The 18782-nt window shown below is 44.0% G+C and overlaps 1 protein-coding gene across 2 annotated transcripts in view; it reads left to right on the forward strand.

Moving 5' to 3' along the window:
- The window catches only part of Tmod3 (tropomodulin 3), a 65274-nt gene that overhangs the window by 36524 nt on the left and 9968 nt on the right, over positions 1–18782 (forward strand). For both annotated transcript variants that reach the window (XM_060384748.1, XM_021631630.2), the window contains exons 4-8: positions 5134–5256; positions 5936–6025; positions 10245–10375; positions 11548–11655; positions 14511–14654. In XM_060384748.1, the coding sequence (XP_060240731.1) occupies positions 5134–5256; positions 5936–6025; positions 10245–10375; positions 11548–11655; positions 14511–14654 (596 nt within the window). The remainder of the gene's footprint in view (positions 1–5133; positions 5257–5935; positions 6026–10244; positions 10376–11547; positions 11656–14510; positions 14655–18782) is intronic.

Here is an 18782-nt window from a genome sequence, read left to right on the forward strand (position 1 = left end):
GGTATCAGTGGAATTATATGATACGAGCTGATGGCTGCCTGCTTTTACTTAGCAGGTGCACTCTACAACAGACCTACATTCCCAACTCTTCATTCCTTTTCATAGTAGAATTACAGTCTCTTGTATTTTATTATTTGACATTTGGGTTTCTGATTTTTAGTTATAAATACGCTGCAATGAATATTGTTTACAAATGGTTGTTGTTGCTTTTTAAGACAGTTATATGCTGTAGCTCAGACTCTTAGAGATCCTTCAGCCTTAGTCTTCCAAGTGCTGGAATTACAGCTATGATCCATTACACCCAGCTTTCTGATTTGTTTAATACTTGTGATGGGGGAGAGAGGATCTTACTTCATGAGGTTTTGTATGACTGTCTAGTTGTCTACTGACCTTTCTCAAATGAATTGTCTTATGTCCTTGTAGATAAAGCAGTTCCTTAGAGTATAAGAGTTTACTTATAGATTTTATTCCATTGAACTAAATATCTTTTCTTCTATAAGACAACACTGGCTTAATTATAGTAGGTTTGTATTAAATCTTAAAATGGCAAGTGTGAGTTCTCTGGTATTGGTCCTTTTCAAGGTAAATTTGAGGGCTGGAGAGATGACTTAGAAGTAAGAGCACTGGTTGCTCTTCCAGAGTATCTCAGTTCAATTCTTAGTACCCACATGGCAGCTTAAAACTGTCTGTAACTCCAGTTCCTGGGGCTTGGACACCCTCATAGAGACATACATGCAAGCAAAATTCCGGTGCACATAAAATAAGAATAAATAAATTATAAATAAAGTTGGAAAGAGACAATGGATTCTGTGTTCATAAAGTTAATTTAGATCCTACCTAATTTACACTTTCTTATAAAATTAATCTCTCAATTATTTACTCATGTTAAAATACTCAGAAAATATAAAATAAGTACTTTTTATTTTATTGTTGAGTAGGAATTATCTTTTTTATTTTTGCCTTTTTTCCTTCTGATACCCACAGTCCAACCCAACTTCAAGCTAGTGCCTATTGAGCTAAATCCCTGGCTCCATGCCCTTTTATTGAAAATAGATTCTTTCCTCATACAGTATGTCCTGATTACAGTCTCCCCTTCCTCTACTCCTCCCAGTTCCTTCCCGCTTCCCCTCCCATCTGGCTCCACTCCTTTTTTGGCTTTCATTAGAAAAGAATAGGATGAAGTAATTACTTTTAATTAACACATTTCTACATATGGAGAGATTATCATAAAGAGAATGCTGAGACAGGTACCAACTCCATGTTAGGAGCTATTTAAAAATAACATTTAATCTTTGTGCTACCACCTTTTAATATCCTAGTAAGATTACAACAGCTCATTTTTAAAGCTGAACTTATTTGGAAATTAGACATTAAATTATGCTTAAAACTTGGAAGAAAATGTGAGTTTATAAAAGTCTTTATCCATCTGGAGATTGTTGTTATCTTCAATGCCTTTAAAAATGTGGTTAAAAATACCACATCCCTATTTTTCAAAGAATTGATGAACTTGATTCCAAAAAAATAAATACAAAAAAAATCTGTGTTAGAACTTCCATGGGTGTTTGGAAATATTGTTTTGCCTTGTTTTTGTTTTTTGTTCTATTAAGATTTATTTTGTCCTTTTAAGCATTGGCAAAAGTTTGTGGGTGGGGGAAATGAGATATGAATAATACCTCAAGAAATGTGGGTGAGGATTACAAAAATAAACATCTTAGATTTTTACAGTGCTTTAGATTCCTTCACTTCCTCTAAGACATAGATAGCTATTTGATAGTTTGGGCAGTTTTCTTTCTTTTCTTTTCTGGTTTTATTTTTAAAGACAAGGTCTTAAACATTTTTTAAGCCTAGGCTGGCCTTAGACTTAGTACATGTTAAACTTGTGGGTGACCTGTACCTCCCCCATATAGCCACACCAGCTTTCCTTTTTTTCTTTTTTAATTGACAAAAATAGAAAATATATGTGTGTGTGTATTTATAATATGCAAAAAAACGTTTAATATGTGGACACACCATAGAATGGCAAAGTATTGCCTCATATTCTTTTTAATTTTCTTGTGGCAAGTAGCTCATATGGTTTTACTTAGTCAGTAAATGCCATATCCAGTGGCTCTGAGCCTTGCCTGCTGTCTGTTGGAATTAAGATGCCCTCAGCAGCACATCAGACCAACTAATAAACTAGAGTCTCTGGGATAGAACTTGGATATTAGAGTTGCTCAAAACTTGCTGCCAAGTCTAGTTAGTGTGCATTCACTACTTAGAAGCAGCTATCAGCAGCAGGGAATGCAGCAGGCTTGAGCCCTGGAAAATAGAGTGGCCAGAGAAGTCATACTCACTTTTTGGTGTTGGAGGTCAAGTCCGGAGCCTGTGCTCATTGAGGACATCTCTACCACACCCCCCACACCCCCCGTATACCATTTTCATTGTACCACTGTGAGGATTTTAGGACACAGTCATTGGGATTTGCCTTTAATTATGAACCATTCTAAAGGATTATCTTTAGAATGGATTGTTATGAACCATTCTAAAGGGCTAGAGATGGCTCAGGAGTTAAGAGCACTTGCTAATCTTACTGAAGACACAGGTTTAGGTCCCAGTACACACACAGTGGCTCACCCCTTTATTCCAGTTCCGGGGGATCCAACACCCTCTTCTGGCATCTATGGGCACCAAACATGTACATAGAAAAATGTAATAAAACACTCATACACATAAAAATCGTAAAAAAATGTTATCTAATTACCAGAACCCAAAAAAAATTTGATTCAGTTATACATATTGCCATATATAACGTGGCATTTGTTTGTTGTCGGGGGAAAGTCCCCTACTAGAAATAAAACGCTGGCCTAAGAGTTTGGAAACTTTTATTCTAGGGCTGGATAGATGGTTCAGTGGTTAAGAGCACCAGCCTCTCTTGGCAGCTCATGACCATCTATATATCTCTAGTTCTGGAGGATCTGATACACTCTTCTGGCCTTGTAGGTACCAGGCATGCATGTGGTGCATATGTACAGGCAAAACACCCACATGCATAAAATAAAACTAAATACAAAAAGACTTGGAAGTTTTGAGAACTTTTATTCTTAGTTATCCTCCTTTGAACTAGCATGTTCAAATTTTGCTTTACGAAGTGAGGCCATTTGGACTGAAAAGTTGCTCACTGAGTAGTTATTCTGCAAGTTGGATTCCTGCTGTGTTCTTGGAAAATACAGAGATGACCAGAACGTAGATCTGTCCTTGAACATCTGAAGGAGGGAGGCACACGTGGTATTGGGACCTTGTTCAGAGACTGTGGAGAGCTGGTGGAGCATGGTCATATACTGCATCAGCTCAACAGTACAGGGACACTGTTGCTGTTCAGGCCTACCCAGAGATGCTTACTGGGTAAGACACCTTCACGGCTGAAGCATTAACATGGGACCCGGTGCTGGTCAGCAAGACTATAAAAGCCTGGGATAGTTCCCTTATAAAGGTGGCTACTTGAGAAAACAGCTTTCTTTCCTGTCTTACCTTAGCTCATCTCACCTTATTTTGTGGAGCCATGGTGCTTTTGGTGCTACAAAAGACAAAATGAAGCCCACGGACAAAAGACTCAGTGATGAGAATGACCAAAACAGGAAATAGAACTATGTGGATCTTTGTCCTAGATCTTTGAAACTAACTAAAGATACTTAAGAGTTCTTATTGTTTGCATTCTGTCTACTTCAAGACTGGCCTAAGTCAGCAGTGTCAGCATTACCTGGGAGGCTGACTCGTGTCTCAGTTACTTTTCAATTGCTGTGATGATCAAGGCAATTTATAGAAGAAAGCATATATTTGAGAAAAAAAAAAAAAGCTTTCAGAGGGTGAGTCTGTGGTCATCATGGCAGGGAGCATGGCAGCAGGCATGGCGTGGAGCAGTAACTGAGAGCTCACATCTTGATCCACAGACATAAGGCAGAGAGCTCACTGGGAATGGCACAGGCTTTTGAAACCTGGGGTGGTGATTTCGCATACTTTTAATCCCAGCACTCCAGCACTCAGAAAGCAGAGGCAGGCAGAGGTCTATAGAGCAAGTTCTAGGACAACCAGGGCTACAACAGAGAAATCCTGTCTTGAAAACCTAAGAGAGAGAGTGTGTGTGTGTGAGAGAGAAAAAGACAGTGTAGAGTGCATAAGATCTTTTTAAGTATAGACAGAATTGTATAGTTGGTAATAAGGATACTTGGAGTTGTTTTTTTATCCCTGTTAATGTCTTCCTTTTTCTTGTCTAATTACTATAGCTAACACTTCAAGCTCTGTGTCTCAACTAGATGCTCTGTGGTGTTTGTCAGTAACACATCCTCACTGCTGGAGCTAAGACTGAAAGCACTGTATTTCAACCCGGTGCTCCGTTACATGGATGTAGTTAACACTGCAAATACATCTGGGTTCACCCAGTGACCAAATCAAAACAAAAGATATGAGCAAAACAACTTTGTTTGTTTTGAAGGAAAATTTTAGGGCTGGCTGTGGTAATGCACACCTTTAGTTCCTGCGCTTGGGAAACAGAGGCAGACATAAGAGGAGCTCTGTGAGTTCAGGATCAGCCAGGGCTATCCAGTGAGACCCAGTCCTTAAAATGTTTATATTTGCCCACAGCTCTGGAAGTGTCAGTACAAGGTCAACCAGCTCCTTTATTTGGGGGCCTAACGGGAAGCAGAACGCCGTGATGAGAGCTTGTTGTAGGGCAAAGATGCTTGCCACATGCAGCCGGGAAGGGGCTAGAAGCAAGGTGTATCTCCCCAGACCTCTCCAGTAACTTGCTTGTAGCTAGTCTCCTCACGCCCTTCCCACGGTCCCAGGCCATCTTGTTATGGATCCACCAGGGATTAGGTCATAGCCCTCAAGATCCACCACCGCGCCTGGCTCATTTTAATTTTGAAGTTTTGTAGATTTTTCTAGAGAGCTCTAATTTTGAAGTTTTAATTTTTAGAGTTTAATTTTGAAGTTGATAGATTTTCTAGAGTTTTGGGGTGGGTGGGTGTGTATGTGTGTTGATTTTGACCTACTTGTGCCTTTCAGTTGTACTTGCCTTACCTAATGTTTGTCAGAAGGCCAAAGATGGTAGTGAATTAGTAGCCGTAATAATAAATAACAAATGTTTTTGTTTTTCAGGGAAAATTTTTATCCCCAAACAGAAGCCAGTGCAGACTTTTACAGAAGAAACTATATCCCTTGATCCAGAATTAGAAGAAGCTTTGACGAGTGCATCTGACACAGAACTGTGTGATCTTGCAGGTATCACCTAAGACTTTTATTTTGGGAAGGACCTTGGGAAGGGGCAGAGTGAGGTGTGGTGTCACACCCACAGAAGGCTGTGTATTCCTTGAGGGACAGAGTGCTGGTGGGTTTTTAGATGGAGCCTTCATCAGAGAAGACATCAAAAGATTAGAATGTTTCTGAGGATGCTGTTTCTTTTAAATGGAAGAACTTCACACTCAGGGCCAGCCTTGGGCTCTGTCTTTGTAGAGTGTTAGGTTCCTGCAGACCTAAACAGTTTCCTTTCGTAGCCACCAGATGGAGCTGCCAGATGGGGTCAGCCTGGCTCACACTGTTTTCTAACTTAAAAGACGCCGGGAAATAACAAGGGGATTGATGAAAATAAATGAGAGATCGCCAGTAATGCCTAATCCCTACCTCCACCCGAGCCTCCCGTTTGGGGGTATAAAGTCCATTTTCTGTTTAGTAGGAAAATGTCTGGAGGATGTTAAAATTATTAATAACTTTTTGTTTGTAATCTGGATCCTGGGCACGAACCTGTAGCCACAGCTACGTGGAAGGCTTAACGTGCGAGGACTGCTTGAGCCCGGGAGCTAAAGGCCTGCCTGAAACACAGCAGGGCTCCATCTAAAAACAGTCAAATGAAAAGCTGTAGAGCAGGTAAAAGTAGAGAGCTGACTTTGTTCTGTCTCTGCAGCTATTCTCGGGATGCACAACCTGATAACAAACACCCAGCTCTGCAGTGTGATGGGAAGTAGTAATGGTGTGGACCAAGAGCATTTCTCAAGTGAGTAACTAAAAGCCCGGGAATTCTAATCTTTGATCGAATATTTTTTGCTTCCTCCGTGTATTAACTTTGTCACTTCTTACACCAAATATTATATATCCATGTGTTAAAATTCAATTTTGATATTACTGTCACAGCAAGCCATTAAAAGTATAAAATTTAGTCAGGTGCTGTGATTCATACCTATAATACCATCACTAAGAAAGCTTCCTGAGGCTGGGCACGGTGGCACATGCCTTTAATCCCAGCACTCAGGGAGCCAGAGGTAGGTGGGTCACTGTGAGTTCAAGGCCAGCCTAGTCTAAAAAAGGGAGTCCAGGACAGCCAAGGCTATACAGAGAGACCCTGCCTCAAAACATCAGAAAAGGAAGGAAGAAAGAAAGGAAGAAGAGAGAGAAAATTAAAAAATCAAAAAAGGAAGGAAGGAGAGAGAGGGAAGGAATGAACGGACGAACAAAACTTCCTGGAGGTCGGAAGTTCAGTTTCTACCTTGTGCAGCTTTTAATCATGTGTAACTCCAGCTCCAGGGAATTTTTAAAAAATAGAATACTTTTTTTTTTAAACAGGGTCTCACTGTGTATCCTTACTTGGTCTCGAATTCAAACCTGCCTGTCTCTGCCTCCTGGGTGCTGGCTTGTGCCATCACACCTGGCAGTATTTTAGTCTTATGTATTATCAAATATAATGGGAACTGCTTTTGCCACATGAATACTGGCAACAGTATAAAAACCAAACAAGCTTGGGGTTTTTAATTTATCTTTGTTTTTTTTTTTTTTTTTTTTTTTTGAGTTGCTTTTGCAGAGTGAGGATCCAATGACAGACCTTCAGCATGAACCCTCTGCCCCTGAACAGCCCCAGCCCAGCCATACTCAATATTTATTGATATTATATTTTTTGTGTTGTTAGTTTTTAAAAAATCTGGGAATTCTGACAAAGTTCCTCTTTTTTAAAATATAGGATGTTTTAAGTTCTCAAGGTAAATATATGCTATTATAGCATATTTAAATATGTCATAAATATATATACTACAAAGTAAATGTCTCAGAGCTGCAGTTAAGAGTTTACAACCACCTGTAGCTCCAGTGTTACGGGATCTGGTGTTTTTTTTTCTGGCCCCCAAAGGGCTCCTGCATGCATGCGATATACATTTATTCAAGTAGGTACATAAAAAAATTATGTACACATAATTTTTTTAAAAAGGAAGTAAATGTCACAGTATTATGTAGCCTTCCACCCCCCTCAGCTGTTAACAAGTTGGTAATATCCTGTTTTACAATTCTGCCCTGTTTAAAGTTGATACACAAATGTATATAGCTTATGCATAAATTGTATTTTTAGTAAATTTTATGCATTTATTGCAACTTAATTTTTTAAGATTTTTAATATCCTTTACATCTTTATGGTTTTTTGTTTTTTATCGCTATTTTGTCTATATGTATGTCAGTGCATCCATGGTAACCAGAAGAGGGTGTTAGATTCCCTAGGATTGGAGATGGTTGTGAGCCACCATTTGGATACCGGGAATTGAACCCAAGTCCTCTGGGAGAGCAGCCAGTGCTCTTACCTGCAGAGCTATCACTCCAGCCTACAAGTTAGCTTTTTCAATTCCTAGGGTTGTTTTTTTCTTTTTAAATTCTTACTATGGACCTCCTCTGTGCAAGCTCTCAAAGGTGGATTATTCTCCCTTACTATAACAACCCTATGAAAGAGGTATTACTCTCTTCAGTGTTCCTCCGAGGGAACTGGGGTTTTAGAGTGGTGACGAGCCTTGCTGTCACATAAGTAGGTAGTGAGGGTTTTAACCACTACATGCTGACTGACTTCATTCAAATGTGTGTAGCTGTCGCTTTTATAATGTGCTGTAGTTTGGCTGTTTCCCGTGTTTTCAGCTTTTTATTTTCAGAAATGTTCATTTGTGAGAAAGGAGACATCATGTAGCCATTACTGCCTTCAGCTATTAACATTTCTGACCTTTCTTCCGCTTCCCTCCCAGCGCTTTTACGTGTTTTCTAAACTAACTTCCTTCTTTCCTTCCATTTGGAGGTCAGTGGACAACCTTTCTGAGTCTGTTCTCTCATATGGGTCTCAGGGATCGAGGATCATCAGACTGGCAGCAAACACCTTCACCTGCTGGGCATCTCATCAGCCTTTCTCCCTGCCCTTCCCTGCCCCCAGAAATTTTTAAAAGTCAAACCATCTTGGTTTTGTTACTGTTAGTATTTATGTAAAAATGCTACATGCACACAACAGATTTTTTTATTAAATTTTTCTTTTTTTATATTAATTACAGTTCATTCACTTTGCATCAGAGCTGTAAACCCTCCCTCACTCCCGCCCAATCCCGCCCTTCCTCCCTCATCTTCTGCCATCCCCCTATCCAAGTCCTCTGATAGGGGAGGTCCTCCTGCCCTTCCATCTGACCCTAGCCTATCGGGTCTCGTCAGGACTGGCTGCACTGTCTTCCTCTGTGGCCTGGCAAGGCTGCTCCCCTAACAGGAGGAACAACAGATCTTACATGAGATAGTTTATTCAGGGAAAGGGAAACAGAAGAGAGTTAAGGCCTAAGTGGATCATGAAGGCAGAGAGACACACACATACAGAGGGAGAGACAGAGACAGAAATGAGAGAGGGGAGAAAGCAAGAGAGAAAAGTAAGAGGCGGCATCCATGTGCAGCTGCACCACGACTGCGAGGTGTGTCTGCCACAGACCTTCGACACATGATGGCATCATAGGATACTAGGCAACCCAGAAGTAAGCTGCCTGTATGCAAACAGTTACTTTATGCTAAGCATAGACACATACATATATATATACTCACATAATGTATATATGTCTCTCACAAATTTAGGACTTTAAAAATATAACCCAGTGCCATTATTAAATATGAAAATTAACATTTGCTTCATATCATCTGAAATTTCATCTGTGTCCAAACTTCTTTTACTTTCAAAAGTATCTCATCCTTGCTTCAAATCAGAATCCAAGTAAGGGTTACACTTGGATTTGTTTGTTTGTTTTTAATCTCTTTTTTCTTTATTTAAAAAATACTTTTGCTATGTTGCACATGTGTAGATCTAAGGACAGCTTGTGGGAGTCAGTTTTCTCCCGGGGATTGAACGCAGGGATAGGCTTGGCAGAAAACACCTTTACCTGCTGAGACATCTCACCAGCCACATCCTTATTCTTAACGGTTTCTTACTTCAGCCATGTCATTTATTTCACCAGTAGGTTATTTACCCAGTAGGTTAGATACCCAGTAGGTTATCTACCTGCTGGATTTGGTTTATTGAAACCCCACGATGCTATTTTATGTTCTTCTGTCTCCAGTGTCTCTATGAACTATTAGATCTAATGGCTAGGACAGATTCAAATGAGGGGTGTTGGTGAATATTATGGGGAGTTGGCAAATGCTTCAATCACATAGCTTATCAAGTGTAGTCCCTCATTTTTGGAGAATGTTAACTAATTGTTGAGGAACTGTGTGTGCTGTGGTGGTACACATCTCTAATCTCAGCGCTAGAGGGTCTTAAAGCAAGAGGATTGCAATTTCCAGACAGCCTTGGCTATGTAGCAAGATTGCTTCAAAATGAGAGAGAGTAAGGGAGAAAAAGAAAAGATAAGCTGCTTCAGGCATTGGCCTGGTCCATCCACTTATAGCTTCCAGTCAAACCTTTTTTCATATGTTTGCCCATATACATATATAGAAGTCTCACAAATTAAGAACTTTTTTTGGTTTTGGTTTTGGTTTTTTGAGACAGGGCTTCTCTGCAGTGCCCTGGCCTGCTTAACTCTGTAAATCAGGCTGGCCTCGAACTCAGAGATCTGCCTCTGCCCCCTGAGTGCTGGGATTAAAGGTGTGCACCACCACCACCGCCACCTGGCTTAGATACTGGACCTTTCAATACACTATTCTGTGGTTTTATAAAACTGAGAGCTCACTCAGGTTTCCATTCAGTGAAGTGCTACCCCATCTCCCATGGTCCACTAGCTGGAAGAAAACTGCCTTATTAAATTTAAATGGGAGCAAGCCTACTCTTCCCTTGTTTTCAGGGTTCAGTAACATAAGTAACTACCGTAAAAAGATATTCTCTCAATTATGGAGAAAGGATTTTCAGATGTGTGGCCTGAAGAGTGGGGGTGGAGGACCAAGTTAATGTGTGTCTTCTCTCAGTTTCACCATCTCAAGTCAACCCTGGCTCTTCCCATTTGTTCCCACAGATGTGGTAAAAGGTGAAAAGATTCTCCCAGTGTTTGATGAGCCACCGAATCCAACCAACGTTGAAGAGACTTTAAAGAGAATTAAGGAAAATGATGCCCGTCTTGTTGAAGTTAATTTGAATAATATAAAAGTAAGTATGTCAAGCATGCAACATGCACAAGGATCAACATGGACACATGTTTGCTTTGAGTCAGTGGAACCCAGGGCAGTAACGTGGCAGTTCTGCTAGGCAGTCTTTACCCCTTCTGCTTTAAGGTGGTATGTGAACATAGATTCCCTCAAAGTTTAGAAATCTAGCTGTACAGAAAAAATGTAAGTCCTACACATTGTCAGTAAATTATGCAGATTTTTAAAATACTGCCTACTTTTTGTTTGTTGGTTTTTTTAAGACAGGGTTTCTCTGTCCCAGCTGTCCCGGAACTCATTCTGTAGACCAGGCTGGCCTGGACTCTGAGATCTGTCTTCTGGCTCTCAAGTGCTGAGATTAAAGGCGAGCACCACCACAGAGCAAAATACCGCCCACTTCTAAGAACTTTAGCCTTTAGGGTTTTGTTTTAATCAGGTTTCTGAAGGTATTATTAATACAGTTAAATAAGATTCTTATAGTGTACGATCCTGAGCTGTACAAGCTGTAAAATACCACTGTCAAGTTGTAAAATAAAAAGCAAACTGACTGATGTAAGGCCCACCTGTGATGGTAGAAGCTCTTTGGGCCCCTTTGTTATTCTGTCCACTCTCACCCCTGACCACTACTCATTTTGCCTTCTCCAGCGCTGTAAATGGAATCAAGGTTGCAGCTTTTTGAGTCTAGCCTTTGGCATAATGCACTTGAGACTCGCCCACATTGTGTAGGTTTTGTTTGGTAGCTCTTTGACGGAGGAGTTATTCCCTTGTAGGTTTTGCTGCGGTTTGTTCATCCGTGAGTCAGTTGACCTGGGCTCCTTCCAGTTTAGAACGGCTATGTGTAAAATGGCTGAACACGTGTACATGTGAGCTCTCTGAAGAACATAGGCTTTTGTTTCTCTTGACCAAGTGCATGGAAATTGCCTTCTGGGATCTCACTGGTTTTTGGTTTTTTGTTTGTTTGTTTTTTCAAATTATTATTACTGATGGTTTGTTGTTTGTTTTGAGGCAGAGTCTCTATATAGACCCAGCTATTTTAGAACACTGTGTAGACTAGTCTGTTTGTGCATTTCCTGAGTACATTTTAAAGCAAACAGTAAGTAGAAATGTATTTGATTGCTGGATTGAACTTCCTGAAAACTGAAATGTTGATGGTGTTTCACATTTTTGTCTCTCAAGAATATCCCAATTCCAACTCTAAAAGATTTTGCGAAGACTTTGGAAACTAACACACACGTGAAACATTTCAGTCTTGCAGCCACCAGGAGCAATGACCCCGTTGCTGTTGTAAGTATGCTGTGATTGATACTGTCAGTAATTCCTAACTGTCTACAGACCCGCATGTTATAATGAGGTTAAGCCAGTTTGTTTTGTGAGACCGGATCTCTTATAGCCAGGATGGCCTTGAATTCACCGTGTAGTGGAAGATGGTCTTGAACTCTTCAGTTCTCCTGCCTCTGCTTCCCAAGTGCTGAGATTATAGGCCTATACGACTGCCCCCCCCCCAAACTGTGACTTGTTTATGTTTATCTATTTATTTATTCATTTCTTTATTTGGTGTGTCTGTGTGTGGACGTGTGTGGAGGTCAGAGAACAACTTGCAGGGGTCAGTTCCCTCCTTCTACCATGTAGGTCCCAAGGATGGAATTTGGGTTGTCAGTCTTCACAGCCAGTGCCTTTGCTAGAGCCATCCCATTGGCCCTAAACCGTAATATATATATATATATATATATATATATATATATATATATATATATATGATTTATGTGTATAGCTGTATGTATGTATATATGCTTTATTATCTTTTTCATGTAGCATTTTAGCTCACTATTTGGACATATATTATGTACCCTTTTTTAAAAATTTATTTATATTTATTGCTTATTAGTTTTTCTTTTCTCTTTCAAGGTAGGAAAGAAGTAGGATCCTAAGATAGCAACTCACTGTGTAGCCTAGGCTAGCATCAAATTCATGATCTTACTGCCTTGGCCTTGGCCTCCTCAGTTTTTAAACATAAATGGGGCCTAGAAGTATGATTGAATGGTAAAGTGCTGGCCTTTTGCCTGTGAGGACCTGTCTTCAACCTCCAGGACCACGAAAAAAAAAAATGTAAAAGAAAGAAGGAAGGAATTAAATTGATTGTGATTTTTCACCACACTGCATATATTAGAGATCTTTTTGTGTCAGCATACAAAGGTCTGCTACATCCTTAACATGTGCACAGAATTCCACTTATGGGTCTGTGGTTTGGGATTTTTATCAAATGCTTTCTCTGGAGATGAGTATGGGGCGTTCGTCCTTTTAAAGCCGACACTGCCCTGTGTGCATTGGACCAGCCTTGCACTCCGCGGGGAAATCACATCGATTGTCCTAAGAGCCTTTCCCTTCATTTGGCTTTGCAGCAATCACTCCTCCATCGTCACTAGTTCCCAGGTTCCCACACAGCGTCTCCCTCATCTGCCCAAACTCTGCACGTTGGAGTGGTTCAGAGCGGCCTTCTTTTCACCCTCACTCTGCCTGGGCAAGCTCATTTTAGTGCTGTAGGGTGTTTACGCGTGTGGTGACTGCAATGCTTCGTCCCCTTCCTACCTCTGTCCTTAACTCTGCAGTCACACCCAGCTACCTACTAAGAAGACTTCTCACATCAGAGACTCAGACTGAACTGACCTGCCCCATGCCTCCTTTCCTCACACTTTATCACTAAATGGCAGCAGCGTCAGTCTACTTTCCTTGGTAGACAGGGATAAAATAATAACTCTTAACTTCCCTTCCTTACAGCTTTAAGGCATATACTCAGTCCTGCCTTCAAAATATTTTTAGAATCTAGGATAGTCTTGCTGGCTCACACAGGAAATACTAGCATTTCAAGAGGCAGAGACAGGAGGAGTGCGTAAGTTTGAAATCGGCCTGGTTTATATGGCAAGCTTTAGGCCATTCTGGGCCACATGGTAAAGCTCTTACATAAAAAGAGAGAGAGAGACAGAGACAGAAACATAGTGCTGGTAAGATGTAGCAAGTAAAAGCATTTGCTAAACAGGCCTGACTATGTCAGTTCAGTCCTCAGAACTCAAGTAAAGGCAGGAAGAGAGAGCGGACTCCACAGAGCACCCAGGCCTCCACATGCACACAGAGTGCATATGTACCCACACACACCATAGGCACACATAGACACAGTCATATTTTTAATTGCCTGATGAAGTGATGTGCATCTTTAATTCCAGCAGTCTGGAGGTAGAAGCAGCCTGATCTATGTCAGTTCCAGGCCAGCTAGGTCTACATTGCAAAACCTGTCTCAGAAGGGGATGGGAGCCCTGGAGATGGCCCGCGGTTAGTAGAGTGCTTACTTCTTATTCACAGAGTCCTGGGTCTAGCTCCAGCACCACACAAAACGAATGGTAGCACATCCCTGTAATCCCAGCACATATCTATAATAAATTCAGGAAGCACAGCCAGAAGTCAGAAGTTCAAGGCCATCCTCGGATCCATAAAGAGTTTGAGGCCAGCCTGGGACACATAAGACGAGCATGGAATGCATGAGACCCTATCTGAAAAAAAAAAGTCGCATGGCAGTGCATGCCTTTAATCCCAGCACTTGGGAGGCAGAGGCAGGCAAACCTCCTAGTTTCAGGACAGCCACAGCTACCCAGAGAAACTGTGTCTTGAAGGTGAAAAGGGAGAAAAATATTTTCCACATCCAACCATTTCTCACATTTTTATTACTCCAGCCCTGACCCAAGCAGACGTCTCTTTCCTGGATTATTGCAGTTGCCTCCTCAATGAGCCACCTCTGTCTTACCCACCCTAAAGCCAAAAGAGATACTAATAAAATTACTTCCTTACAGGAACAGAGAGAAAGTGTGAGAGACAAGAGAAAAAATCAAAGTGGAGAATGAATGAACATGAAATATGTACAGGAGTTAGAAATGTCAGCACCAGGAAATTACATGTGACCAAATCATCTAAGGATTATATGTAATGCACATGGCATAAGAAAATACATGAGCGACCTAAGCAGTAATGTATCAAGCTGAAACAATATAAAGAGAAACTTAAAAAAGTTAAATTCATTTGCTGATGGGATGTGAAACAAACAGTAGGTACTATCAGATTTTAATCTCCAAATATTCTCTCTTAATTTCTAGGCTTTTGCAGATATGCTGAGAGTAAACAAAACTTTGAAGAGTTTAAATATGGAGTCCAACTTCATCACAGGCAATGGAGTTTTAGCACTAATTGATGCTTTGAGAGATAATGAGACCCTGACAGAGCTCAAGATTGACAATCAGGTCTGTGTTATACAAAAGTAGTTTGGAGGAAACTGCAGCCCCCACTGCTGGGAGGGCTGCAGTCCTGGAAAGATAGGAGTGGAAAAGGGGTGGTGAGCCATTTAGGGGATCCAGAATATTAATGTGTATTGGTTGACTATGCAGCCAGTCTCTCTAAGTCAATTAAAGAACTTAGATAGGTGGATGATTTGAACCGGAAAGACTTTTACATGTGACTTAATCCACTTTTTTCTCCAGTTCTTTGAGAGAGCCACACAGTAGGTAAACCTTTTGTATCTATAGTGTGCTACAGTCTCAAATACACAGAAGATAGAGTTGATTGCATGAAAGAAGAGAAATAGGGCCGAGGAGATGCCTGGATGGGCCAGAGTTCGTGCTGTGATTGCAAGAGGACCTGAGTTCAGTGTGCCATGCCTGTGTGAGAGATGCTGGACACAGCGACTTAGGCATGGAACACGGATGGGGTCAGGGAAAAGCAGATCCCAGGAGCTCAGTAGCCAAGACAGCAAGCTTCAAGTACAATGAGAAAAACGCCCTGGTTGCTTTGAGGACCCCAGCCTCAGCTGACAAGGGTAGTGCCAATACTTTGACTAATGTGGAACCACCTATTCCTAGACACACTTTTTTTTTTTTTTTTACATTTTTGTATTTTATGGACATATGCATTCATGAGTGTGCATAAGGAGGCTAGAGGCGTTGGATTCCCTGGAGCCGGAGTAAATATGTTTGGGAGCCACCTGAGGTGGGTGCCAGAATCTAAACCCGGGTCTTCCAGAAAAACAGCAAGTGTTCTTAGCTGCTGATCCATTTCTTCAGTCCCACGGACAAACTTTTTTAAAAGGGGAAAATACACATACTGGAAATATTTCCATATGGAGCAACTGTTAATTTTTTATTTGAGAAATAGCTTTGCGGGCTGGGGAGATGGCGCACTGCTGAAGAGCTTGCAGCACCATCCATGGGCCTGAGGAGCCCCCACTGTCAGTGCCCACAGAGAAGCAGGACCTGAGTAGCCCCCCACTGTCAGTGCCCACAGAGAAGCAGGACCTGAGTAGCACCCACTGTTAGTGCCCACAGAGAAGCAGGACCTGAGTAGCCCCCACTGTTAGTGCCCACAGAGAAGCAGGACCTGAGTAGCACCCCACTGTCAGTGCCCACAGAGAAGCAGGACCTGAGTAGCACCCACTGTTAGTGCCCACAGAGAAGCAGGACCTGAGTAGCCCCCACTGTTAGTGCCCACAGAGAAGCAGGACCTGAGTAGCACCCCACTGTCAGTGCCCACAGAGAAGCAGGACCTGAGTAGCCCCCCACTGTCAGTGCCCACAGAGAAGCAGGACCTGAGTAGCACCCACTGTTAGTGCCCACAGAGAAGCAGGACCTGAGTAGCACCCACTGTTAGTGCCCACAGAGAAGCAGGACCTGAGGAGCCCCCACTGTCAGTGCCCACAGAGAAGCAGGACCTGAGTAGCCCCCCACTGTCAGTGCCCACAGAGAAGCAGGACCTGAGTAGCACCCCACTGTCAGTGCCCACAGAGAAGCAGGACCTGAGTAGCACCCCACTGTTAGTGCCCACAGAGAAGCAGGACCTGAGTAGCACCCCACTGTCAGTGCCCACAGAGAAGCAGGACCTGAGTAGCACCCACTGTCAGTGCCCACAGAGAAGCAGGACCTGAGTAGCACCCCACTGTCAGTGCCCACAGAGAAGCAGGACCTGAGTAGCACCCCACTGTCAGTGCCCACAGAGAAGCAGGACCTGAGTAGCACCCCACTGTCAGTGCCCACAGAGAAGCAGGACCTGAGTAGCCCCCACTGTTAGTGCCCACAGAGAAGCAGGACCTGAGTAGCCCCCACTGTTAGTGCCCACAGAGAAGCAGGACCTGAGTAGCCCCCACTGTTAGTGCCCACAGAGAAGCAGGACCTGAGTAGCACCCCACTGTTAGTGCCCACAGAGAAGCAGGACCTGAGTAGCACCCCACTGTCAGTGCCCACAGAGAAGCAGGACCTGAGTAGCACCCCACTGTCAGTGCCCACAGAGAAGCAGGACCTGAGTAGCCCCCACTGTCAGTGCCCACAGAGAAGCAGGACCTGAGTAGCCCCCACTGTTAGTGCCCACAGAGAAGCAGGACCTGAGTAGCCCCCACTGTCAGTGCCCACAGAGAAGCAGGACCTGAGTAGCCCCCACTGTCAGTGCCCACAGAGAAGCAGGACCTGAGTAGCACCCACTGTCAGTGCCCACAGAGAAGCAGGACCTGAGTAGCCCCCACTGTTAGTGCCCACAGAGAAGCAGGACCTGAGTAGCCCCCACTGTTAGTGCCCACAGAGAAGCAGGACCTGAGTAGCCCCCACTGTCAGTGCCCACAGAGAAGCAGGACCTGAGTAGCCCCCACTGTCAGTGCCCACAGAGAAGCAGGACCTGAGTAGCACCCACTGTCAGTGCCCACAGAGAAGCAGGACCTGAGTAGCCCCCACTGTTAGTGCCCACAGAGAAGCAGGACCTGAGTAGCCCCCACTGTTAGTGCCCACAGAGAAGCAGGACCTGAGTAGCCCCCACTGTTAGTGCCCACAGAGAAGCAGGACCTGAGTAGCACCCACTGTTAGTGCCCACAGAGAAGCAGGACCTGAGTAGCACCCACTGTTAGTGCCCACAGAGAAGCAGGACCTGAGTAGCCCCCACTGTTAGTGCCCACAGAGAAGCAGGACCTGAGTAGCACCCCACTGTCAGTGCCCACAGAGAAGCAGGACCTGAGTAGCCCCCACTGTCAGTGCCCACAGAGAAGCAGGACCTGAGTAGCACCCACTGTTAGTGCCCACAGAGAAGCAGGACCTGAGTAGCCCCCACTGTTAGTGCCCACAGAGAAGCAGGACCTGAGTAGCACCCACTGTTAGTGCCCACAGAGAAGCAGGACCTGAGTAGCCCCCACTGTTAGTGCCCACAGAGAAGCAGGACCTGAGTAGCACCCCACTGTCAGTGCCCACAGAGAAGCAGGACCTGAGTAGCACCCACTGTTAGTGCCCACAGAGAAGCAGGACCTGAGTAGCCCCCACTGTTAGTGCCCACAGAGAAGCAGGACCTGAGTAGCACCCCACTGTCAGTGCCCACAGAGAAGCAGGACCTGAGTAGCCCCCACTGTCAGTGCCCACAGAGAAGCAGGACCTGAGTAGCCCCCACTGTCAGTGCCCACAGAGAAGCAGGACCTGAGTAGCCCCCACTGTTAGTGCCCACAGAGAAGCAGGACCTGAGTAGCCCCCACTGTCAGTGCCCACAGAGAAGCAGGACCTGAGTAGCCCCCACTGTTAGTGCCCACAGAGAAGCAGGACCTGAGTAGCACCCACTGTTAGTGCCCACAGAGAAGCAGGACCTGAGTAGCACCCACTGTTAGTGCCCACAGAGAAGCAGGACCTGAGTAGCCCCCACTGTTAGTGCCCACAGAGAAGCAGGACCTGAGTAGCACCCACTGTTAGTGCCCACAGAGAAGCAGGACCTGAGTAGCACCCCACTGTCAGTGCCCACAGAGAAGCAGGACCTGAGTAGCCCCCACTGTTAGTGCCCACAGAGAAGCAGGACCTGAGTAGCACCCACTGTTAGTGCCCACAGAGAAGCAGGACCTGAGTAGCACCCCACTGTCAGTGCCCACAGAGAAGCAGGACCTGAGTAGCACCCACTGTTAGTGCCCACAGAGAAGCAGGACCTGAGTAGCCCCCACTGTTAGTGCCCACAGAGAAGCAGGACCTGAGTAGCACCCACTGTCAGTGCCCACAGAGAAGCAGGACCTGAGTAGCACCCACTGTCAGTGCCCACAGAGAAGCAGGACCTGAGTAGCACCCCACTGTCAGTGCCCACAGAGAAGCAGGACCTGAGTAGCACCCACTGTTAGTGCCCACAGAGAAGCAGGACCTGAGTAGCACCCCACTGTCAGTGCCCACAGAGAAGCAGGACCTGAGTAGCACCCCACTGTCAGTGCCCACAGAGAAGCAGGACCTGAGTAGCACCCCACTGTTAGTGCCCACAGAGAAGCAGGACCTGAGTAGCCCCCACTGTCAGTGCCCACAGAGAAGCAGGACCTGAGGAGCCCCCACTGTTAGTGCCCACAGAGAAGCAGGACCTGAGTAGCCCCCACTGTCAGTGCC

Source organism: Meriones unguiculatus, chromosome 6, assembly GCF_030254825.1.
Source record: "Meriones unguiculatus strain TT.TT164.6M chromosome 6, Bangor_MerUng_6.1, whole genome shotgun sequence".
Taxonomy (NCBI): domain Eukaryota; kingdom Metazoa; phylum Chordata; class Mammalia; order Rodentia; family Muridae; genus Meriones; species Meriones unguiculatus.